Below are 17828 nucleotides of genomic sequence, written 5' to 3' on the forward strand. Positions count from 1 at the left end.
GTTACTATGGTGCTCATCTCGAGTACAGTTGTCCCACGTGCGCGCTTCACGGAAGTTTTTAACACCGACGAAATTAAAGTATTCATGCACTCTTAAGCATTGTAGTAGTATCACAAATTGTTGTGAATAAAGGTTTTCAATAAAACCAAGTTAGCATTCGTTTAGGAGTTTACAGCTTGTATTCATTCCACCCTTTGCTATTTATATGTCGTCCACTACAGCTGATCGAAGGAAACCCATATAGACTAAACACGCAAACATTGCGGGCTAGCTAGTCGCGGTGATTTATCGTCTGTGCAAAATGTGCAGTCAACACAGGAGTGGGAAAATGATCGATAATTAATAAGAAGTGGATGGAAACATCCGATCGAAAAAAAATTTTCATCTTTCTATGATGTCAAAAAATATTATCATGCTTCCGATATATTATATTCCAAGGCGATATCTCATGATTCTTCAATTTCACGTCTTTTTAATCTTATTACTTTTTCCAGGTAAATTTGAAAACAGATCTTTTCGTTTACAAAATTGATAATTTTGTTCCTATCTTTTATTTTTTAACGACTTATATCTTTTAACAGTTTATATTCCAAGATGATACTACACTTTTTTCTTTTAAATAACGTTTACCTAAGCATGGAGAATGTTATAATTTTCATCTTTATGAAATGTATTTTATGTAAATAAATTTATATTTAACTTAGAACGTGCAAATAATTTATATTGACAGCTAAAGAATGTACTATGCCGGAAGCAAGTCAGGAAGGATCACTACATTCGTTCAAAAGTTATTCAGATATAGCCATGTTTCATTATACAGTTCCAAAAGAGGTGCTTAGAGCCACTTGGCAGTTTGCGGCATTTATGGATGGGCAAGATTGCCCAGAGAGAAAAGTACATATGTAAATATTTGTTTTTGCTATCGTGAACGTATAGGTATTCGTAATATGATATTTACTTTTACTATTATGATTTTCAGATACCTGCAATGGGGCAGTTACCCTGTGATATCTATAAATAATGATACATTTCCTAATGATATGTATCATAAGCGTAATCATACCATTAGAGTTTCTGCAATTACAACATTTGAGCTAAAATCCGCTGCGATTATACCAGTTTATGGACCAGAAGCTGGAGATTGGTTTGTTGGAGCATATTTGTCTCACTGGGATGAAAAGGTTCAACAGCAGGTATATCTCGATTTTATCTATCTTCCAATGTTGTATTGTTTTATATTAATTCTAAAGTTTTATATACTTTAGGGACTTGGCCATAAATGCCACTATAGTATAGGTTCTATAGCTGTATGGACACAAACCAATAGTATTGAAAATATTCCTATTGGTTACCAACAAACATTAAGAACAAAAGAATCTACTTCTTACTACAAGTAAAGGGTATAACTATCATATCCAAACCATTATAGAAATTGAGAATTACTAATATATTGTATTCTTATTTAGGATATATATCCCGTCAGGAACATGGAATTTTCGTGTAGATATTTGGGGTTGCAATTTTACTGTGCATAAATCTCGTAATGTACATGAACTTTGTATTAAAAATATGGCACTAAAAGGGCGTTCTTTGCCCGTTTTCAATCACTCTCAATCATTTGAAACTGGAAACTTAACTATGCTGGGTTCATATACCTTTACAGAATCTTCCCCTTATGAAGATAGTTATTATTATTTAATGATTATTTCGGATAGTATTATTGAAGTAAATGTGAAGGTAGTCGCTTCAGGTAAATTTACATTACTTGTGACTTTGTTTAGTTAACAGTTAATGTTAAACTTATAAATTATTTCTGCTCTATCTTATTCTTTTCAGAATGCCCGATTAGAATAACAGAAAAATCTTTTATAAGACAATATTTCGATGCACCTTTATTTTCTAAAGCATTAGCTCAATTGAGCATGAAAGATTTAACAGAACATGATGAAGATAAACATAATGAATCATCTTATAATGGAGATGTTACGAAACATATATTTCGTATACCGGATGAATATTTTGATGATCTATGTTTCCCAAGATATCAGTTTACTAGAATCAAGCACTCACAAATATTTTCAGGGATCTATTTACTACAGGTATCAAGCATTTCATGAATATAAATATAACAAATAAATATGAAATATATTAATTATTAAATGTGTTTGTGTAAAAAACTGATCTTCAGAGTGAAGAATGGTTAACTTCTTGGATAATCTTGACTGATGCGCATCCAGTAATAACGCAGTTTGATATTTTGCCATTAATTGACATTGGTGGTACGCTTGATATAAGTGCTCATTTGGAAATGGATAAAGTAAGCAATAATTACTGAAACTCTTGTATATAATTTCATAAACTATTCAATCTGTTATATATATCTTTCAGAAAACAACAACGCAATTAGTTAAAGTTACACTTTGCGTTCAGCGTGGGCGAATTCCAGATAGAATTAACAATAATATTATATGTGAAAATTCCGAAATGTCAATAATCTTGTCTTCATTTGATAGAAATGATGGAACACTATTGATTCCATATCCACAACCAGACACTTGGTACGTTAGTTTAGATGCAACGTGCTATTTTAACGGGTAAGATCATATTTTTGGAAATATAAATAGAAAATATTAAAATTAAAATCAAACTACAATTACAAAATGATATTATCCATTAAATAGAAAACCTGTAAATTGTGAAATGGGAGTAATATTAGTATCATTGAATATACGAACTAGGCAATGTGTATTTGATGGTAATTATCCATGTGGTCATCACGGAATTTGTGAAGAAGTTCATCATAATATTCTTTATTACACAACATGCAAATGTTTTGAAGGTTTGATTACTAGTTAGAATAACTACTATTTATAATTTATGCATATAATTCTTTCTATTATACCGATATATATTTTATTACACAGGATACAAAGGATGGGGCTGCACTGATGCTACTAACGCCAATCTAGAATCTTCTCTTCTTATAACAACATTGATGCTAACTTTGAGTAATGGTTTCTTCATACCTGCTATATATTTAGCTGTTAAGCGCGGATTATATACCGAGGGATTAGTCTATTTGGCAACTATGCTTTTTTCATCTCTGTACCATGCTTGTGATCAACATGTTATGACTTATTGTGTTGCTAAATATGAAGTACGTAAATTGTTTCATAACAATTGTATCATATCTTTTCTTTTATAAATAGTTTTATTAAATTTATTTCAGGTTTTGCAATACAGTGACTTTTTTTCAAGTATATTAGCATTTTGGGTAACACTTGTTGCAATGGCTGAAATACCGACTCGTTTTGTATCATTATGTCATATGTTTGGAGTTCTTATTATAGCTTTTGGTGTTGAATCCAATAAAACAAGTTTAACTAGTATATTAGTACCATTAGGAATGGGCATTATGATCCCAGTAAGTAATTTAGAAGAAACACTTATAACAGCGTTATTTCTTTTGTTTTTCATATATTTCCAGATGGGGACATATGCTTATCGTTGTTTTCACTTGAGAAGGCTGAAGAAGCCTGAGAGGATCTCAAAATTATTAACAGGATTAACACTAGCTATTGTAGGTTTATTGCTCTTTTCTTTAGTCGAGACAGAAGCCAATTATCAGGTACGTACATTATAAATTAATATATATATTAACAAAAGTGAAAAATTGTCTCTATTATTATAAAAAGTATTCGTATTTTCTTTGTAGTATGTTCATAGTGCATGGCATATGATAATAGCGATCTCATTGATATTTCTTTTACCATCATCGCGGTTAGAACAAGTTGGTTCTTCGGGTACCAGCTCGTTTAGCGACGATAGTGAATTACTTGATTATAAGGACACACCGGGTAGTCCAATTTTTACGGTAACGAGTGGTGAGGAAAATCTGGTAATTGCATCAAATTGAAACTGCAGTAAAAATAGGTAGGGTAAAAACAAACCAAATACATACTATTATTTAAGTTATCTGTGCCAAAAGAGTGTTCTAATTCTCTAAGCAAAAAGTAGATTATAGCATTATGATAATCAAAATTTAAAAAATGAATGCACATGTACTAGTATCGTGTATATGTACATAAAATATTTATGTATTTTATAATAGTTCCTAAGTAAAGATGCATAATTGATCATAGGGTAATCTATGCCAAAGTTTCCAATTTAACACAGCTCAATGTAATATACAACTAGTTTCAGCCGTAAAAGCTGAACGAACTTATAAATGGTGCTATTCTATTATTACTGCTGCTATGTTATTTTTAGAATATAACCAACAACACTAATATTTAACGAAATATTTTTTATATTTTTATTGTTGGAAGTTGTATCGTATCGTGTTAAAGAAGTCACAAAGAAAAGTTAACATTTATTTTTTCTAGGAAGTTACGTAAATCTAATAATATGTACCAGTAAAATATTGATGACGATTTATTGAGTTTATTACACCAGTAATAATTATATTTCTTCATGATCTTCTCTATAGCCATAGGTATGATTTTTAGAGGAAACTTGTTATAAAATTTATTATATACATAAATACACGATTATACATGTATTCTTATATTTGTTGATAGTACTTAATATGCTATTTTGTTTGCTATTTTGTTTTGTAAAATAATTTATTTCTCTCAGAAGCATTCTTATATGTATGTAATTTATGTATTTTATGTGCCTAATAGTACAGAAAAATATTAATTGCATAGATTACCCTATACATATTGCCACTGGCAAATTACATCCAAAAATACTCATTATATTTTATTTCTTATCGTTTAAATATGTTTTGTTATGTATAAAAAAATATAATATATATCGCGTGCATATTCTGTGTAACTACTATAACTTTGGGAAACATGAAAATGTAATGCAGTACATATGTATCTTAAGAACGTAGAAGAACATGTTATGTGCCCAATATTGTTACATCTATTTTTCACATTTAGTGTTTACACTTGTGTAAGGGACCACAGAATATGATAAAAGGTACTAATAGCATATTAGGAAATGAAAGTATGAATGTTGTGCCTAAATACGGGTAAATTATTCGGGAATAGTATTCAAATTTCAAAAATTAAATAATTGAGTAATTACAAGAGTTTTATCGTTTTTGATATTAAAATTTATGTGTAAAAACTGTAACAGTATTCAATTTGATTTATGTTCTAAATAAACATTTTTTTAGAAATTTTCAAATGGAAAGGTAGAATATAGTAAGTAAGAAATTGGGAATTGTTTTAGGCATTACATGAACGTCATATAATATTAAAAATTCCCAAAGTTAATTAGTTTTAATACAGAAGATACACTCATGCTGTCTATAAGTAAATTAAAAGTTTATATATATATATATATATATATATTTCAATATTGTAATTTCATTCTTTTTTTGTGATATTCATTCATTTTATGTGATATTAATTGCAATATGTTATTCAAAAGATTTTTATAATAATGATTTAATAGAATATAATTTATTATCATTTTCAATTATGACTACAACCTGTATGAATTCAATTTGATATGGTAAATTACTAAAGCATAATATTTACTTTAGTTTACTGTTCAAATACCTCACAATGTGTAAAGTGCCATCTGAGATTTCTCTTTCATCCTATGCCAATTATATTACAAATCTTATTTTTACACTATTACAAAAAGGCAAGGTGATTGATAAGAAGGAATTCATATAATGCAAATCTTTGAAAGATCTATGTACGCTATATTACTCAAGATTTTAAACAAATAAAACACGTAGAATGAACTTTTATCCTGAAAAGTATCAACAATGTGAATTGTGTTATAAGTCTGTCACAAATTCAGAGTGAACATAAATAATATAATATTTCGTATCGAATAAAATATAAGAAGGCATATATTCCGTATTATGTCAGATAGATACTTAATTTTTTAATTTGATTTCCTATCATTTCTTTTAAGTCGAAGATAAAACGACATATATTTAGAAAAATTACGAGTACAGTACCCCGTCCGAAATTGTAGCAATATCATTATTTTGATAATGAAGTGACAGAAGAGGTTCTCGTTATACGAAACTTTTTAAATCAATCTTTTATTATCTTTTCTCTTAAAATGAAATTATTTTTACCTTCTACCACAGTTTTAATAACATAAAATTTCGCATTATATATATTGCGTTCCATCTGTATTGTAAATGTTAAACATCTTTCTTCTCTTGTCAATTACATCTACTACATGTTCATATCGTTGCAAAACACAGCTGAAATCATGCATAATACGTCCTGTTCAGAGATACGAATGTAGAGAAATCATGTTATAAAAAAGATGTTTAGCAGAAAGGAATAAGATATTTAAAGAAGGAAATCTATCATTTCAATAAATCTGTTTAAATAATCTAGATTGCTTTACTCACTTTCCAAAGTCGCAATTCCCTATCCAATCTAATGCATTTGTGATTATAGAATGCTGATTTCTTAAGTATTGTAAAATGCATAACAAAGTTACACCAACATCAGTCTCTTCCCTGGATCGATTAATCGCACTGATGTAACAGTATTCGATTTCGTTATTAAATATTTTCCATATCTAAGAATTTGTTTATTATTATTAATAACTATTGTAAATAACGTTTACTAGCGATCAATTAATACACACAGCATCGATATATACCTGTATCCATTTTTTTTGCAATAATTCTCGTAAATTCTCTCTTTTTTTAAATTTTTGTAAAACGTAAATAGCCTCGATACCTTCTTCTATATTCTTTACATTTTTAAATATATCATTAATTAAATTTACTACCATATTTTCTAATTGCAAATCCATATACCTAAATTGTTTGATCTTTATAAACCAAATGGATCCTGTAACATCGAACACGATGTCACGTGCCATTATAATTTCATTTAAGTTTTCGTAAAATAAAGATTCAATTTCCCGTAAATATGCTTCATACTCGGTTCCGTTTGGGCCTCCGATTAATCCTATTTTAACGTCTCTATTAAATCACATAAAAATGATTATTAATTTCTATCTTACTTTTTTTTTTTCTTCTTCTTCTTCTTCTTTCAAATACCTTCCAAATACTATTAAAGCTTCACAAATTTCAATGACATCGTAGCATCTTTGTTTAAAAATATTAATTTTGCTAAAAACTTCTTGCTGGTTTATGTCCCATTTTCTGTTAAGATTGATACGACATGTAACATTTATCATGACCTGCAATAAGTGTTAATAATCTACCAATCAGCTGTTAATACAAGAAAGTATATTTTATAGAAAGCATACGTTATCATATATTGTTTTATAAACATTACAACAAAATATACATTTCTCTAGCATCTGTATTCCCATTTCGGGATTACTCCCAAGAGCAACGTCCAGTTTGATATATCTTTTACATTGCTCCATTATTTGTGAGCTTAATGCCCGACATAATATTTTTATATTACGCCTAGAAATATTACTATATAGAAATATCACATACGGAAATATTATTTTTCAACATAAGTCATTGTTCTTACTTCGTAGAATAGAATGACGATTCCGTCCAAATGAATAATATAAGAAGTAATGCTTCTGTCACAGAATTTTCGACATCTTCTGGAATGTTTAAATTTTTACAAAAACGAAGTAGAATATTTAAGTACATTAAATTCGACGACGCTTCCTCTAATCTTGCATCAATGTGGATAGTTAATTTCTCTAATTCACTCGCGCTTGGAGAATGCAAATTTTTCAAAATGTCGATGATTAATCGAACTTCCGTATTAAGAAGTTGAGTACACAAATGATTCAAATTTGAATCTACAAGGAATTCGAAACAGATACTTTTTATTAAGAAAAGATGTAGTGTGTAGCTGAAATTTAAGCAAAGTTAATTTAACTAATGAGAAACTGACGCTTTGCATTCCAATAGTCCACTTCATCTTGTATATTATTAATTTGTCTTCTCGTCGACGTTATCGTTGCTCTACGTATCTGTCTGATCCAAAAGCAAACTACTTTCTCTAGCCTGTCGACTAACTTTCGTTTTCTTTCATCTTCTTCGGAAATGGCCGTTGTTTTATTTGTACCCAACAAAAAATAATTGCCTGTATCCGATTTTAAAAATGTCTGAAGAAGACGTTCTTTCGGTACGTATAAGATAGTTCTACCCATTGGTTTATAAACTTCCTCCATTAGATGTACGATAAACTCGTGTAAATTTAAAAATACGTCGTTTCTTAAAACTGTTCGTTATGGGAAATTGTAGCTCTAATATGGGTTATTTTTGTTCGAGATAATGAGGTAATGATAACAAATAGAAATAAAATTTTGAAACTTTGTAATTATTATACCACGTATACTATTCTACACGAACAAAATTAAAATAATAAAATTATAATATTTTATTTGGATACATGAAGCGTAATCTTCGCTGTGCAGCACAATCGGTGCATACATATTTTCCACAAATTTTAGGACATTACTCTTAATATTATTGTTAATACTGCCAAATGAAACGGTCTTTAAAAAATTTTCTGGGGTATAAATTTGCCATGATGATCTTAAGAAATATGTAAATCCCTTAGATGCATGTATCGGGATATCCAACGTAGCATTTAATTCATCTTTATCGTAAAATGTAGTTAGCACTGTATATGACGGATTTTTAAAATATTCTTGAATTGTTTCATCGGAATGCTCGTTCCAACTTACGCCATTGCAAGAATATATCGTTAAATCTTTCACATATTTCACCTAAAAGCATATTCAAACGAAAACATTTAATCGTTTCAATGAAACCTACAAAAGTATTTCCACTTCTGTAACAGGATCTTAAAAGTCGCGCCGTAGATGGCATTACAGTAAATTCCTATCATTAGACTGATAGGAATTTTTCATAATACTAAAGTGTGACTTCTAGTCTAATTCTTTTTCATTCAAACTATAAATCGGTTCTGCAGTAATGTTTCATTAGACTGATTTATTACAATTTTGTAATACTATATAAAATTTGATGCATAATTAATTTAGTATTACTTCTTAGATAGAACGAATCAAACGATAATAAATAATCGTAAGTCCGCAATGTTTTTATCTGTACATATATATTAAGTAGATATTAAAAAAAAATATATTTTGCAATAAATTATCTTGTTATGGACTCTGATGACCCGATTTGGGCAACAAGTAAGTTTTAAAATTTCAAATTGCGTTGGTTTACGTTGGTGTTCTTACTAAAGCAATTAAATCTTTCTCGGAGAAAATAGGCTTTTCCGGTTCTGAGGGAACGACAAATTCTTCGCCTGCATCAGGTGATTCTACAATACAATTAAATATCTTAAATTATTTTCTCAATTACAGAGAACAGAGATTTAGATATCGTAACAGAAATTAGAATTATCATGCATATATTTAAAATTGTTTTGCACATTTCCTCAAAATATATTCGAATTTAGTAATTCGATTCAATATAACTAAATCTTAACCGATCGCTGATCTTTTATGATTTAATCGAAATTTTAAGATGTATGTATTTAATTATCGTACCTTGGTGACCAAAATCTTCTTCATCGGTATCCATATCCAAAAATTCTCGATGAGTATCCATCGTCTTATCCGACTTTTTTAAGATTTCAGATTTTTGTTCTTTCTTTACGATCATCTTTTTTTCTTTTTTTTTGTTCTGTATAATATACGAAGATAAGTATATAAAAACAAATATAAATATTCGTATAGCTTCGGCACGATATTAGTTTTATCTTCTTATTGTTTGTTACATCGATATGTTTTCCGTTACTATACTATAAGACAATACAAGACGTACTATTCAAAGAATATTAATAGGATATTAATAAATAGGTGAAAAGTAAAAAAAATATACAATATTTATTAATGATAAATATTAAGAAAGATAAAAAATTGTTGTAACTATTTTATATTACATTTATCTTATTCTTAAACATTTATGGTGCGCGTTACAGTAAATTTGGAATATTAAGAAAGATTAACACAATGTCTCAGTCTGCCAGAGAAAAAATATTTGTTGGTCCATTTATTCACTCTAACGAACAGGGAGAACTGATTGTCGTCGACCGTGGTATGATACACGTTAAAAACGGCAAAGTATGTATCGGTCTATTTTTATTTATTTTTAATCTGCAATATCATTATTTATCATAATAAATTAAATATTACGCCTAATGTAAACCTTATATTTGTTAAATTATGTAATATACTTCTTTATGCTTAGATCTCTAATATAGTAATAAATCCAAACTTGGATGGTATAAAAAACGAAAATGTTAGTGTTCTCAGCAATAGTCAATTTTTAGTACCAGGATTTATTGATTGTCACATTCATGCTGTTCAACTTCCTAATTTAGGAGTTGGATATGATAAACAACTTTTAGAATGGTTGGAGACTTATACTTTTCCTTTAGAAAAGAAATATACAGATGAAAAATTTGCTGAACAAGTATTTAATACGGTTGTGGTGAGTTCAATGTAACGTAATATCAAAATATTTTTTAGATTATATTTTATATAAATGATGATCGTATTATTTCTGAAATTATAGCAACAGACTATAAAGAGTGGTACAACAACAGCATGTTATTTTGCATCTCTCTATCCAAAAGCATCTATAATTCTTGGACAAGTAGCAGCTAATAAGGGTCAACGGGCATTCATTGGAAAAATAAGTATGAATGTAAAACGTAGTGATAATTATTATGAAACTACTGAACAATCTATAGAAAATATAAACAAATTTATAGAAGATTTGGCTAAATTAAATGTAAGGTTGTGAATATCATTTAAATTTATATTTTACTTCTTCTTTATAAAGATCAAATTGTTATTTATATGATAATTATTATAGAGTCCTCTAATAAAGCCAATTATAACACCAAGATTTGCCTTAAGCTGTGATATGACACTAATGAAAAAATTAGGAAAACTAGCAAAAGAAAAAAATCTTCATATACAGGTACTATATATGAGATATTTTTTATGTACAAGATATTCTATGTGTATGAATTGTTTTAACATACATGTAAAATATTTCAGACTCATGTATCAGAAAATCAAGATGAAGTAAAAGCTGTGAAGAACAACTTTCCTGAATATCCTTCTTATGCAGCTGTATATGATGCAGCTGGACTTCTTACAAATAAGGTATACAAAATAAATAATTACATATATACAAAATATAAGAAACTATAAACTGCTTATTTTCAGACAGTGTTAGCTCATGGGATATATCTTACAGATAATGAACTTGTATTATTAAATGAGCGTGATACAGCAATTATACACTGTCCTTCGTCAAATACATGTTTAAAAAGTGGTCTTTGTGATATTCAAAGACTGAAAAGCAAACAGATTAAGATTGGTCTTGGCACTGGTATAAATTTATTATTTTTATTTAATAACTTTATAGTTATATGACAATTATACAGTTTACTTCAATAAATCAGTTTTTATTTTTAGACGTATCAGGTGGACAAAGTTGTAGTATTTTAGATGCAATGAGATCAGCTTTACAAGTATCGATCCATTTGTCCTTAATGAAGGATAATTATAAAGCAGTTAATTATAAAGATGTATTTCATATGGCTACATTAGGTGGTGCAGCAGGTAGTACTGTTCTTAGAATTAAATCAAAATTATTCACTGCATCAAGTTACCGAATCTCTAATACAATATTCCTTTAGCCCTTGCGATGGATAACCAAGTAGGGAATTTCGAAGTCGGTAAAGAATTCGATGCCCTTATTGTGGATACAGATGTAAGTGATGGACTTTTGAATAATTTGCAAAGTAGTAGCTTGGAAGAACGATTTCAAAAATTCATTTATTCCGGAGATGATCGTAATATTATTGAAGTGTATATAAGTGGTTGTAAAGTTAAATAAGAATAATTCATATTCGTAATACTTACATATTTCATGTTTATTCCAATGTACAATAGTTTATATATAAGGTATATATGACAATGCAATTATAATCAGTGTAATTATGTATTTACTATATCTGTAAAGGAAATTATTTCTTGATAAGATAATATAAAAATAAATTATTCGAATGACTTAATAAATGAAATATCATGGTATATAAAGCTACCTTTATGTCGTTCCAGAAATACTTTTATGCTTCTTGCAGCTTGCTCAAATGCCTTTTCAAATCCAGCGCTGTCACTGTCCTATTATTTTAATCGAAAAATACTTAAATATTTAATAACAACAAAAATAATTTAACAATAATACGTTAACAATTCTTACAAATAACGGGTCTCTTATATTTAATTCTCCATTCGGATCATATTTTCCAAGAAGTTCAATTTTTGCTTGACTATCTTCCGGTTGCATTTGACAGAGGTCAAATACTATTCCACTATCCATTCCAAATATCCAATCGAATTTGTAGAAATCTTCCTTTGTTATCTGAAAACAGAAGGACACGTTTTATCTTGCATTTTAAATAAAACAATTTGTTATATATACCTGTCTCGCTATGTGAGTATAATCTGTAATGCCTCTTTTTTTGAGCGTAGACATAGTTCTAGGCTCTGGACCGTTACCTACGTGATACTGTAAAAGTGCAACGCTATTTACTTCCCAAATGTCAGAAAGATTTAACTTTTTTATTTCATCGTAAAATACTGCTTTTGCTATTGGAGAACGACAGCTGTTTCCTAAGAATTTTTAATACTGGTATAACGAAAGATGATACGCTTACAATATTACTCTGCACAGACAATTAACATTCTTAATATACCTAAACACACCATTAACACTTTCTTTTTTGGTGACATGTTGCTGTTTACTGATTTTAAATTAATTTTCACCTTTAAAAAAGGTATTCATACAATAGTGTCCTTAAGGTTATGTAAGAAACCTTGTAAAACGAGGTAAATACATATATATGTTTTTATCTTAAATAACTGTTGCTTGTACAAGTAAATATGTAGTTACACGAGTATTAAGTTAATAGAAATCAGAATCGGTATAAGTTACATGCATTAGTATGATATGAGACTAGAGAGTTATTTTATATACGAAAGACGATTGAGAATTTCTTTTAAAGAATACTTGTAAATGATAAATAGTAACGAATCAATACTTTAATTCTGTAATGAATTTTTATTGTCTCTAAGAATTTATACACATATAATATTTTAATAATTTTAATTATACATATTAATAGCTTTTAAGTTTTATTCTGGTTTTAAAGTTTCATCTGGAAATAAGAAGCTTGCTATAATTATATTTCTTTAAATTTAATTTATAAATTATCACAAGTGCAATACATCTTTTGATAATACCTTTATGTTGTTGCAAGAAAGCTTTTATACACCGTGTACTCTGCTCATATGCCTTATAAAATCCATTATTGTTGTTCATCTGTAAATAAATCTGTTTTAATTTAGCTCTTGTTTTATAATAGAAAATTTTAAGTTAACATTTCGTATTAAAATAATTATGTACATAGTAAGGATCTTTGATTATGATTTCTCCCTTTGGATCATACTTTCCAAGAAGTTCAATCTTAGCAGTACAATTCGCAGGTTTCATATAATTTAATTCTTCAATATTACTATTATCCATTCCAAATATCCAATTAAATGTGGTAAAATCATCTATCTTGACCTACAACGACAAAATAAATTAATACTAACATTAGACATTTTTTATATAACAATAAATTTACTCACTGTTCGTGCTCTATGAGAATAGTTAGTGATACCCTTTTCTCTTAGCGTAGCCATGGCTCTTGGATCTGGACATTTACCTGTATGATATTCTATGATTGCCGCACTTTCTACTTCCCACGATTCGTTCAAGCCTAATGCATTTATTTCGTTGCTGAAAACTGCTTCTGCTATTGGTGAACGACAAATATTCCCTGTAAAATAAAAATAATGTTTTTTACTGTTATGGTATACGATTTTTTAAATTTATTATACACTCAAATATTTTAAAACATACCTAAACAAACCATAAGTACCCTTTTCTTTTGAACCATATTTTTTTTTTTTTTTTTTTTTTACATAAATATTATAAATATAAGGGATCAATAAGAATTTACAGCGGTTCTTAACCCTGTAACTTACAGTATCGTGTGAAAGACGTAGTACGTCGTTGTTATTGATTTATTATTTACTCCAAGATAATAAATTTTCCGTGTTCAATGATCAATTGGTAATGAAATTTATCAAACATCTTGCAAAATAAAATTAGTTGTACATTACACATGCACTTATATATCAGAAGACATGTGCGATCTGCCCAACTTTGAACGCTCGACGTGTGACCGATCTTGCTTATTGTTTATTGGAACCTAAATCGCAAGGCAAGGGGTTAATTTTTTTCAAATAATTACATTATCTATGAATAATAAAACTATAAATAATAGCCATAGAAAAATGTATTATTTTCCGGTCAGGTTTGCCAATTACGCATTATTCGAAAAGTGTACTATGTTCATCGAATATAGAGTGCGCCATCGCCGTATCCTACCGGTGACTTTCCATGTAGCAGTTTGTTACATAGATTAATATCGGGCTTTCTTGATTACGGTTGCTGGCAGTGCTTGTTTAAGAAAAATAAGCCATGTGGTAGGAATGAAATAGGTTAAAATTCGTTTGAAAAAGCATTTTGTAAATATGTCATTCTTCATTCGAAATAAACAAGGTAGCGGAGGAATTAAAAGAAAGGTATAAAAAAATGTGTATATCCTTAGAAATATTTGATTTTTGATATATAAAAATTATTCTGTGTCGCAAGATGCAATTGAATTTATTTGTAATGTACTACAAAGGATTACAAATTTATCATATTCTAGTTTAATGGTTATACTAAAACAAAGGGGAAGACAAAGAAGATAAATAAGCCTGTACCTGATGATAACGAAAGTATTGCCAGTACAGACGAAGAACTTGCAGAAGAAAATCAGAGGTGTTTATATATTTCCAAATTTAGATTTAATGATTTTATTTTTAACTGTCATTAATTATTATTTTGTATAGAAGAAACGAAGAATACGAAAGCGAGGAAGAAGAAGAAACTGCTCAGGAGAAGCGCGTAAGACTTGCAAAGAAATACCTTCAGCATATCGAAGAAGAAGGTAAATTATTATATGAAATGGTCCTTCTGTGTGTTCACTTTTTAACGCCAGTTTTGTAAATAAATATAGAAAGAGATAGAGCAGAATTTGAAGAAGGAGCAGTAGCAAGAAGATTACAAGAGGAATATTTAGAAGAAAAGGGAAGATTACGGAAGACTGTAGCTTCAAATTATATCAATCATGGAGAACCAATTGTTCTAAAATGTAAAGAACATAAAAGTTCAATTACCTGTTTATGTCTCTCTAGCAATGGAAAATTTTTATATTCTGGTTCAAAGGATGGTAGTTTAGTTAAATGTATGTTACTTTTGATAAAACAACCATTGAATTACGAGAACAATTTTACTTAAGCGAATATTACATAATAGGGTGCTTAAAAGAAGGAGCAAAATTGAAAGCCGTTAAAGGAAAAAGGAAATCAGAGGCTGGAATGAAATGTGTACAATGTTTGGCAATTAGTACCGATGGTAAATTTTTGGTAAGATTATATAAACTTTCATTTATAATATATCTGCATTCACAAGTATATATAAATATCTATTTCTTACGATGAAAGGTAGCAGGAGATAGCGGTTGTAAACATATTCTAGTATTTTGTGGAGATACCTTAAATCACATAAAAAACTTGCAAGGTCATAGGGATAGCGTTACCAGCTTAGTCTTCCGTAGAGATACGCACACGTTGTATTCCGGTTCTAACGATAGAAGCGTAAAAGTATGGAATTTAGGTGATATGGCATACGTTGAATCTTTGTGAGTATATCATTATCGTTGTCATCATTTTAACGTAGCTTACTCTATTATAGTCGCATTTTATTACTTTCTTAGATTTGGACATCAAAATGGCGTTACATCGATTGACGCGCTTGCGCGTGAACGAGCTATAAGTAGCGGTGGTTTCGATGGGACGATACGAATTTGGAAAATCGTAGAAGAATCGCAACTTATATTCAATGGACATGGTGGTAGCATAGATACCGTAAAGCTTATAAACGAAGAACACTTTTTTAGTTGTGGAGACGACGGACAATTATGCGTTTGGGGTTGTTTAAAGAAAAAACCTTTGTGTTCGGTGCTAGACGCACACGGAAGAGATGAAAGCAATGATCAACCAATGTGGATTTCGAGTATAGCTACTTTACTCAATACAGATCTAGTTGCATCGGGTATTAAATACTGTTTTCTTTTTTAAATATATGATTCGTTTGTCTCTATGAAAGAATGTTAATCGTTTATCGTAATTATGGAATATAGGATCGCGAAATGGTGTTATCAGATTATGGCAATGCGGCGATTCCTTTAGATCATTGAATCCGCTATTTGAGATACAACTAACAGGGTTCGTCAATGCGCTATGTTTCACTTCGGATGGGACTCAACTTATTGCTGGAATTGGTCAAGAACACAGACTTGGAAGATGGTGGCGGATATCAGAAGCAAAGAATTCCATAGTTATAATACCGTTAATTCAAACAAAAAATAAATAGTTTATAATATTAAGAAGAAACGAACAGTTGTAAATTGAATATGAATAGTTAGGTAAATAAAGATCGTATAATTTTTTACACGTTTTATCTCGACAAACTTCTTTCTATATTAAACAAAAAAATATATTGTTTATTATTTCATAGTTGATGTTTGTCATTTATTTTTCACATAACATTTGTCATCTGACTTTTTGTTATCTTCGAATATCTCATTTACAATGAAATCGAGTCGTAAACATGCGAATGAAATAAAAGAAATATTGGTCCACAGTACAAGTATTTATTTATTCTGTACAAAAGTTGAGTTATAAAATATTATGTCCCCATTTTAGGTCTTGTTCTTAGTCTTGTATACCATGCCGTCTTGAGTTCGTTCGTATAATAACAATGATCGCCGCAGAGGACATTAGCGTTTACAAGAATGAAGTGATTACCGCCATTGATTTATTCGCGTCTACTGACTACGAACCAGAAAGAAACGAGCATCGATTTCGCCAGATCTCTTCCTCATTCATACGTAAATGCACCTGTCCTTGCACGAACCTCGGGCTCACCGTGTACATATACAAATCAAATCGACTTTTTTCCCCTTATATTCGCGTCAACAAACGAGTGTACAGCGATTGTACGCTACTTCTTGTATGCATTCTTGCAGGAATGTTTTTCAAACGAGTGCGACGACCTAGGCCTTTCGGTATGGTTTTCTTCCATCGTTTCGTCTCGCATTATTTAAATTTCTTTGTTCACTCTTACTTAGAACCTTATAACTGCAAGTATGCTTCTACGCGGATGACCGAAGCAGCATTGCTTCCCGCCCGATTAGTTTCTTCTCCATTGGCTCTACTTTCGCGAGAAGTCTATGTACTCCGACACGTGTTGCCTAAAATGCTTTCCTTTTCTCTCGTTTGTCTCGCGTTTCTTTTCTCGAGTTGCGCGATCCTTAAGTTATGCGCGCTTCAAATCAGGCATCGCTTTCGTTCGATTTATCCGTTTTTCCTTCTCGTTTCTTCCGTTTTCTTCTTTCCGCGAGCTCACCCGATTGTTTCCATTTTCAGCGAATCAATGAAATTTACCAGTGGAATCGTTATCTCAAATTGTTATGGAGTTTAACGGTGAATAATTTTTCTATTCGTCTTACTTAGCTGCCTGAAAAGAAGGAAAGTGATGGCACAAAAATGGCACCTGTTAACGCTAACTTTCGAAACTTAATACTAAAACTTGTGATAAATATAGACCACAGTTT

The 17828-nt window shown here is 29.8% G+C and overlaps 6 protein-coding genes across 13 annotated transcripts; 3 read left to right on the forward strand and 3 right to left on the reverse strand.

Moving 5' to 3' along the window:
- Positions 1-121: 121 nt before the first annotated feature.
- On the forward strand, positions 122-6378 carry LOC117234827 (post-GPI attachment to proteins factor 6-like). Its single transcript, XM_033496393.1, has 13 exons — positions 122-494; positions 731-902; positions 980-1193; positions 1266-1393; positions 1467-1750; positions 1837-2099; positions 2189-2317; positions 2389-2594; positions 2682-2839; positions 2925-3157; positions 3230-3424; positions 3488-3628; positions 3716-6378. The coding sequence occupies exons 1-13, from the start codon at positions 392-394 to the stop codon at positions 3914-3916; spliced, it is 2427 nt and encodes an 808-aa protein (XP_033352284.1). The 5' UTR covers positions 122-391; the 3' UTR covers positions 3917-6378.
- Positions 6124-9760, reverse strand: LOC117234837 (dynein-1-beta heavy chain, flagellar inner arm I1 complex-like). The gene is made up of 10 exons (XM_033496410.1): positions 9520-9760; positions 9208-9290; positions 8388-8727; positions 7887-8216; positions 7509-7791; positions 7273-7438; positions 7061-7203; positions 6655-6982; positions 6398-6570; positions 6124-6244 (listed from the first exon to the last, which is right to left on the reverse strand). The coding sequence occupies exons 1-10, from the start codon at positions 9632-9634 to the stop codon at positions 6148-6150; spliced, it is 2058 nt and encodes a 685-aa protein (XP_033352301.1). The 5' UTR covers positions 9635-9760; the 3' UTR covers positions 6124-6147.
- On the forward strand, positions 8895-11914 carry LOC117234830 (guanine deaminase). 7 transcript variants are annotated; one of them, XM_033496397.1, is made up of 10 exons: positions 8895-9159; positions 9240-9284; positions 10045-10095; positions 10223-10465; positions 10550-10768; positions 10853-10960; positions 11041-11148; positions 11212-11377; positions 11464-11610; positions 11688-11914. In XM_033496397.1, the coding sequence occupies exons 1-10, from the start codon at positions 9139-9141 to the stop codon at positions 11885-11887; spliced, it is 1308 nt and encodes a 435-aa protein (XP_033352288.1). In that variant the 5' UTR covers positions 8895-9138; the 3' UTR covers positions 11888-11914. The 7 variants fall into 7 exon arrangements, with proteins under 7 accessions (XP_033352288.1, XP_033352295.1, XP_033352291.1 ...); XM_033496404.1 differs by lacking the exon at positions 10045-10095 and having other exon boundaries at positions 8896-9159; positions 10356-10465; XM_033496400.1 differs by lacking the exon at positions 9240-9284 and having other exon boundaries at positions 8896-9046; positions 9954-10095.
- On the reverse strand, positions 11900-12970 carry LOC117234836 (low molecular weight phosphotyrosine protein phosphatase-like). Its single transcript, XM_033496409.1, has 5 exons — positions 12750-12970; positions 12476-12666; positions 12254-12415; positions 12096-12174; positions 11900-12005 (listed from the first exon to the last, which is right to left on the reverse strand). The coding sequence occupies exons 1-5, from the start codon at positions 12784-12786 to the stop codon at positions 11989-11991; spliced, it is 486 nt and encodes a 161-aa protein (XP_033352300.1). The 5' UTR covers positions 12787-12970; the 3' UTR covers positions 11900-11988.
- Positions 12971-13184: 214 nt separating this feature from the next.
- Positions 13185-14346, reverse strand: LOC117234835 (low molecular weight phosphotyrosine protein phosphatase-like). The gene is made up of 5 exons (XM_033496408.1): positions 13961-14346; positions 13687-13877; positions 13460-13621; positions 13297-13375; positions 13185-13211 (listed from the first exon to the last, which is right to left on the reverse strand). The coding sequence occupies exons 1-5, from the start codon at positions 13995-13997 to the stop codon at positions 13189-13191; spliced, it is 492 nt and encodes a 163-aa protein (XP_033352299.1). The 5' UTR covers positions 13998-14346; the 3' UTR covers positions 13185-13188.
- A 140-nt stretch (positions 14347-14486) lies between these two features.
- LOC117234829 (U3 small nucleolar RNA-interacting protein 2) lies at positions 14487-16670 on the forward strand. 2 transcript variants are annotated; one of them, XM_033496395.1, is made up of 8 exons: positions 14487-14688; positions 14817-14929; positions 15001-15098; positions 15168-15395; positions 15467-15576; positions 15655-15851; positions 15927-16264; positions 16353-16670. In XM_033496395.1, exons 1-8 carry the CDS (start codon positions 14638-14640, stop codon positions 16583-16585), a joined length of 1368 nt encoding a protein of 455 aa, XP_033352286.1. In that variant the 5' UTR covers positions 14487-14637; the 3' UTR covers positions 16586-16670. The 2 variants fall into 2 exon arrangements, with proteins under 2 accessions (XP_033352286.1, XP_033352287.1); XM_033496396.1 differs by having other exon boundaries at positions 15004-15098.
- The last annotated feature ends 1158 nt before the right edge of the window (positions 16671-17828 follow it).

The sequence above is a fragment of the Bombus vosnesenskii genome, unplaced genomic scaffold, assembly GCF_011952255.1.
Source record: "Bombus vosnesenskii isolate JDL3184/JDL3185 unplaced genomic scaffold, Bvos_JDL3184-5_v1.1 scf7180000013309, whole genome shotgun sequence".
In the NCBI taxonomy this organism is placed as follows: domain Eukaryota; kingdom Metazoa; phylum Arthropoda; class Insecta; order Hymenoptera; family Apidae; genus Bombus; species Bombus vosnesenskii.